Genomic DNA, 7,538 nt, shown 5'->3' on the forward strand with positions numbered 1-7,538 from the left:
TTTGATTGAAGAAATTATTTAGCAATTGAAATAATAATGCTCAAAAACGCCTGGTTACATATTCAAATGAATTGAGTCATATCAGGCAGTTTCTTAAATTTGGTACGCCTTTTATTATTATTATTATTATTATTATTATTATTATTATTATTATTATTATTAGTATAGATTCGCCCGTGCGTTGCACGGAATGGATTTTCTATAATATTTTAATAATATTTGGATCGATATACAATTATATAAATTATAACATCAAATATTATATAGCGCAATTGATGAAATTTGTTGGACCGATTATGTTTTCTGATGTTTTCCTTACTTAAATTAGAGCAAATAATTGTTCAATTACCCGTGTGATGCACAAATAAATTTTTATTATATATTTAGATAATAAAAATAAAAATGAAATTATAAAAAATTTTAATATTGAACATTTACATTTATTTGATTATAAGATTTGTGCAAAAGTATTACTCAATTAATTGAATAATATATGACTTGTTTGTCTATAATTATCTTAAAAAGATCAATATGTAATATGACTTATGTAATTATATTATTACTAAAATAAATATGGGAAAAATTAGAAATAATTTGATTATAATTATTATAAAAATAAATTCAACGACCAATGTTTAGTTTAATTATCATAATAATTATTAGGCAATTATTAATAGTCAATTACACTAATATATGTGTAATTATATTTTTATACCTTAAATATATTCATTTTCACTGTATAGCATTTAGTTTTTTCTTCCTCCTCCATATATATTTGAATGAATTAATTGTAATTATTATAAATAATCTAACAACCCATGTTTAATTATTTTTTTTAAGTTTAAATAATTTAAAGTTTTCAAAAGGAAAGTCTAATTAATTTTTTAAAAGTTTTTTAAAAATAATTTTCAGTCAATTAGTAAATAAAACAATATGACCAAGGAGATGTTATTTTCCTCAATGTTTTCGAATGATCACGTAACAACATATGTTTGGTATAACACATGTCCTTTCCATTGCACTAACTATACCATCAAATAAAGTAATAACAATACATTCTTTCACAAAATTATTGAATTTAGAGTAAATACCCAAAATGTCCCTCGACTATAGGGAAATTCACAAATTGGTCATCGACTATTGATTGAATCCAATTAAGTCCTTAACTTTTCAATTTTTACCCAATTAAATCATCTGTTTATTTGACCGTCTGTTGACCGTGATCTCCAAGGATATATGTGTAATTTCACAATCAAAAGCTCAAATGGAAAAGGCCGCGGCTTTTGAGAGCTCCCCGTTTTTCTCCTCCATCCCTTTGCAGCCCATTCCCCGGAGTTCCATTTCCTCCGTCCGGTCCGGCCCGGTTCCGGGGATTTCCGGGTTCGTCTCCGGGCCGGTTGAGCGCGGGTTCTTGTCCGGCCCGATAGAGAGGAGCTTCTTCTCCGGCCCTCTGGATATTCACTGCGATAAACTCCATAGGTTCAAACCCAAATCCAAAAAATCAAAACTTGTTCGGAATTTCAAGAAACTTATGTGAAACCCTCTATACAAATTCGGGCCAAGAGATTCCAATCCCAATGGGAGTCATAGTAATGGTTTGAGCAGTGAGGGTAGTTTAGTCTATGATGAAGATGAAGAAGGCATTGAGGCGTTGATGGCTCAGAATGTGCAGTGGGCTCAGGGGAAAGCAGGGGAGGATAGGGTCCACGTTGTGATCTCCGAGGAACATGGGTTGATTTTTGTGGGGATTTATGATGGTTTTAACGGCCCAGATGCCACAGACTTTTTGCTACAAAACCTCTACACAAATGTGTTCAAGGAACTGAAGGGGGTGCTGTGGAATGAAACCAAAAACACTACTGTTCCATTGGTGATTAACCATTCTGATGTTCTTAAGGGGCCGCGGATTTTGAGAGGTCCCTCGACAACGCCAAAGGAGTCGATTTGGAGGGATCCTTACCGGCGGTAGAGATTATAAACCACCCCACCGGATCTAAGCCGTCGTTCATGTACAACTTTGCCTCTCAATCCATCAGCTAAAACATAGGTTCATTGTGAAATTACACATATATCCTTGGAGATCACGGTCAAATAAACAGAGGACTTAATTGGGTAAAAATTGAAAAGTTAAGGACTTAATTGGATTCAATCAATAGTCGAGGACCAATTTGTGAATTTCCCTATAGTCGAGGGACCATTTTGGATATTTACTCTTGAATTTATAATATAATCCGTCTTTCTATATTTAATTATTATGTAAATTATATATTAATTTGTAATACCTAATACTAAAATTGTTAATAAGTATAGTTATCATTACTCAAATTGGAAACATTACCTGGGAGTCATGGAGTAGGCACTCTAATGTCTGTTGGTTGACTGTGGAACGTTGATATTCCCGAGACAAAACAAATAATAACGAATCAATCAAAGCCTTATACAAATTTTATTCGTATTAGGGATTTATATAAGGTTGTATCTTATTACTATAGAATTGTAGTATTATAGGAATTGTAATGTAAAATTGTGGTACAATATGAATTGTAATGTAGAATTGTACAATGAATAGGAAAATAGGAAATAATCGCATCCTAAATATTGTTGAACTGTTTTGGGCGGGAAGCTTAAAGTAAGGATTTTGTTTTTATATATAGTATTGATTACGCAAACCATACCATTAGTAATTTTAGTTTAGAATTGTATTATGAATAGGAACGTAGGGAAGAATATTTTTTATTAGAAATTCTATTTTAATTTACAATTGTATTAGGGATATGAATTGTATTACAATATTTTACAATATTACGCGCACCAAAATATTATAGGTCTGTTTTGGGTGGGAAGTTAAAACTGAGGATATTGTTTTTATTAATAGTATAGATTGCATTGCAGAGAAATATATATACTTAATTATTACCATTAGTAATTCTAGTCTAGAATTATATTACGAATAGGAACGTAGGGAAGAATATATTTTATTAGGAATTCTATTTTAATTTACAATTGTATTAGGGATAGGAATTGTATTACCATATTTTACAATATTACGCAAACCATAATATTATAGGCCTGTTTTGGGCGGGAAGTTAAAACTGAGGATATTGTTTTTATTAATAGTATAGATATATTGCATTGCAGAGAAATATATATACTGAATTATTACTATTAGTAATTCTAGTTTAGAATTGTATTACGAATAGGAACGTAGGGAAAAATATATTTTAGTAGGAATTTTATTTTAATTTACAATTGTGTTAGGGATAGGAACTGTATTTTATAATATTACGCAAACCATAATATTATATGTCTGTTTTGGGCAGGAAGTTAAAACTGAGGATATTGTTTTTATTAATAGTATAGATTGCATTGTAGAGAAATATATATACTGAATTATTACCATTAGTAATTCTAGTCTAGAATTGTATTACGAATAGGAACGTAGGGAAAATATATTTTAATAGGAATTCTATTTTAATTTACAATTGTGTTAGGGATAGGAACTGTATTACCATATTTTATAATATTACGCAAACCATAATATTATATGTCTGTTTTGGGCGGGAAGTTAAAATTGAGTATATTGTTTTTATTAATAGTATATATTGCATTGCAAAGAAATATATATACTGAATTATTACCATTAGTAATTCTAGTCTAGAATTGTATTACGAATAGGAACGTAGAGAATAATATATTTTATTAGAAATTCTATTTTAATTTACAATTGTATTAGGGATAGGAACTGTATTACCATATTTTATAATATTACGCAAACCATAATATTATAGGTCTGTTTTGGGCGCGAAGTTAAAACTGATGATATTGCTTTTATTAATAGTATAGATTGCATTGCAGAGAAATATATATACTGAATTATTATCATTAGTAATTCTAGTCTAGAATTGTATTACGAATATGAACGTAGGGAAGAATATATTTTATTAGGAATTCTATTTTAATTTACAATTGTATTAGGGATAGGAATTGTATTACCATATTTTACAATATTACGCAAACCATAATATTATAGGTCTGTTTTGGGCGGGAAGTTAAAACTGAGGATATTGTTTTTATTAATAGTATAGATTGCATTGCAGAGAAATATATATACTGAATTATTATCATTAGTAATTCTAGTCTAGAATTGTATTACGAATATGAACGTAGAGAAGAATATATTTTATTAGTAATTCTATTTTAATTTACAATTGTATTAGGGATAGGATTTGTATTACCATATTTTACAATATTACGCAAACCATAATATTATAGGTCTGTTTTGGGCGGGAAGTTAAAACTGAGGATATTGTTTTTATTAATAGTATAGATTATTATTATTATTATTATTATTATTATTATTATTATTATTATTATTATGTGCTCCAATGATGCAAATTTCAAATATTAATTCATAAATTGATTTTTGATACACTCGTACTTTTATTATTAAAAATGGCATCATTAAAAGATATATTACCTTTCATTCTGATTGACTTATTATTAATGGTAGTTGCAACTCAATATTGGCAATGATTTTCGAAACAATTAGAATTGCCTTATTATTTCAAATGCAATCAGAATTGATACATATTACGATTAGCAAGATATGCATGAATATGTATATGTGGTTGTGTATATTCTATATGCATTTTAAAGTTTTCATTTCGGTGTAAGGCTAATATGGTATTAAGCTATTTTGATTTTTATCATTAATTTTAATTATTTTATTATTACTGGTAAAATATTACACCATAAAAGCCATTAATGATATAATTCGTTATAGTTTTGGTATTTCGGAAGGTTATATGGGAAAAAGGTTACAATTGTTACCTTTTCATACTTGTTAATTATATTATATACATAACCAAATTCCTTTATTTTTTCCCTTCTTAAAAGTATTTTTATGGTCATTGGTATCATTACTTAAAGTAATCTATGCGTATTGTCTGTATACGTTAATTGTGAAGAATATCAATTGGTATGTCAAACTATATAGCACATGGTAATATGTTGCACAATTGTTTGTCTTGATTTTGCTTTTTTTTTTTTTTTTTTCACAAACATTAAAGTGATTAATGGAATGGTAGTATCCTCTAGTATCTACAAATTCCCTAATCAATTAATGGAATTATGTTAAGAAGGCAAGGTCTTAACGTTTTTTTTTAAAGATATCATATTGCATAATTTTTAATTGCATTTTATCGTAATACAAATCTACGATATTTTTGGCTATTCCTGTCAATTTGAAATTTGTCAAAAGGGACTTTGACAATTACCAACATCATATAAAGACCAGCGATGGCCATACAATTGCTCGACAAACATACTGAATATTCCAGATAAGTATTTTTTTAAAGAGGATGTTTTATATTTTCTTAGGGAAAATTGCACTTTTCATCCCCAAGTTATAGGGAAATTGTAGAATTAGTCCCTAAGTTCCTGTTATACTCACTTTTCATCTCTAAGTTATCATTGGTGTTGCACTTTTCGTCCCTGAGTTATATTAATTGCAAATTTCGTCCCTAAGTTGTTATTATGTTGCACTTTTCGTCCCTAACATAAGTGTGCAAACTTCGGTAATTTTTTTATTAAAAAATAGTTAACCGAAATACTTCGGTAAACTTCATTAAAATAATTGGTATTGAACCGAAAAAGTTCTATTAAAGATTTTTTAATCGAAAATTTATTGAAGTTTGCACACTTAAGTTAGGGACGAAAAGTGCAACGTAATGATAACTTAGGGACGAAATTGCAATAAATATAACTCAGGGACGAAAAGTGCAACACCAATGATAACTTATGGACAAAAGGTGAGTATGACAAGAACTTAGGGACAAATTCTACAATTATCCTATAACTTAGGGACGAAAAGTTCAATTGTCCCTTTATCTTATATTGACAATTGTGTGCATTTATATAATAATGTGATATTTTAATTGTCTAAAAGAATATATGACATGTATCGAAATTGATACTCATTTCTTTTAGAAAGCATGATTGATAGATGCAAATAGTGATAAGATCACTCCATACGATATTGTATGTTGATAACCCTAATCATCATCATGAAACAAATTATTTGAGATAGACAATAAATATCCTATTTTTAACTAGAGCTCTAAAATCTTAATAGAGTTTTGCCCGGAAGGCAAATTAAGTAATTATGGAGGAAAATTATCTATTTTGGGGACCTCCAAAAATTTAGAAACTGTTGTAATCTGGCTTATCAATTAGCTCAGTTCTCGCGTGGTGATTGCCCGGTAATTGCTTAGAGATTATATATATATGATAATGTAGTGTAGAGAAGGGAAAAATGAGAAGAACAAGAACAAGAACACAAGATGTAGAGCAAAATAACATGGGATCTTCAAGATCATTTCATTAAGCCTTCACTATCAATTTATACTAATTCATACAACCTTTCGTATCCTTAACATAAACAATATAATAATTAGAAGGCAAAGGAAGAGTCTTCAAGTTTAATGGCCATTATCAATTTATTTATAACACTCCCCCTTGGCCATTAAATAACTATACTCATGCCTCGTTAAAAACCTCGCTAGAAAAACCCTGTGGGAAAAATCTAGTCGAGGAAAATAGTACACGAAGTATGTTAAACCATGTGTTGCACCGGTTGCCTCATTAAAAACCTTAGCCTAAGAAAACTCAGTGGGAAAAAACTTAGCTAAGGGAAAAAGAGTACAACCATAAGCCTTCCGGGCACAATCTTCAAGATTTATCTAGGGTCTTCAGGAATCAGGACTATCCACTCAAGTGCACCTATATTAGTTGACTCATTAAAAACCTTAGTCTAAGAAAACCCAGTGGGAAAAACTTAGGTAAGGGAAAAAGAGTACAACCATATGATTTCGGAGCATAATCTTCAGGATTTCAAAAGTATTCTTGGATTGTCCATTAGAGGTTGTCGCTCCCCCTAAAGATAACAATCTTCTAAGCCTACGCATTCCAATTTTATAAACATATTACTCAAAATTGGATGCAGGCAGAAACTTGGTGAACATATCTGCCAGATTGTTCACGAGGGCGAACTTTCTCAACAAGAATTTTACTAATCTTCTGGAGTTCATGTGGGTAGTAAAACTTATGTGCAATATCTTTTGTAAGGTTCTCATTAACAAACCTATTACTTGCTTAGGCAACACAATCTTTATTTGTCCACCTGGGACATTGGGGGTAAAAATATAGCATAACCAGTTTGGGACTTGGCATCATGGGGATCAAAATAAAAGAGCCAGTACCCAAGTAGCCCGCCAAAACCACGTATTGATTTCTCACATAAATATCATAATCTTTATATCTCGAAGATGCTAGAGGATATGTTAAACATCATTTCAATATTTCATTGTAGAGGGAGCACTAAACGTTGCTAGCAATTTCATCGCAAATTCAATATCAGGCCTGATGCGACTATGGAACTTCTAGTTCCATAATAGTGCTCCAATAACAACGATAATGGACTTCCAGCCCCAAAATATCCTTATTATCATCTTCGAGTCTAAATAGTCCCTTATCTACTT

General features: G+C 30.1%; 1 protein-coding gene across 1 annotated transcript; it reads left to right on the plus strand.

Moving 5' to 3' along the window:
- Positions 1–1,264: 1,264 nt before the first annotated feature.
- LOC116027644 (probable protein phosphatase 2C 4) lies at positions 1,265–1,969 on the plus strand. The gene is made up of 2 exons (XM_031269349.1): positions 1,265–1,479; positions 1,564–1,969. Exons 1-2 carry the CDS (start codon positions 1,265–1,267, stop codon positions 1,967–1,969), a joined length of 621 nt encoding a protein of 206 aa, XP_031125209.1.
- Positions 1,970–7,538: the final 5,569 nt, after the last annotated feature.

This window comes from Ipomoea triloba, chromosome 8 (assembly GCF_003576645.1).
Source record: "Ipomoea triloba cultivar NCNSP0323 chromosome 8, ASM357664v1".
NCBI classification, from domain to species: Eukaryota; Viridiplantae; Streptophyta; class Magnoliopsida; order Solanales; family Convolvulaceae; genus Ipomoea; species Ipomoea triloba.

What these genes read in the sequence shown, in the direction of transcription:
- LOC116027644 (XM_031269349.1), top strand. Translation starts at nt 1,265, where the DNA reads ATGGAAAAGGCCGCGGCTTTTGAGAGCTCCCCGTTTTTCTCCTCCATC. An exon ending in CACTGCGATAAACTCCATAG is followed by an intron (nt 1,480 to 1,563) that starts GTTCAAACCCAA and finishes ATTCGGGCCAAG; the next exon opens with AGATTCCAATCCCAATGGGA.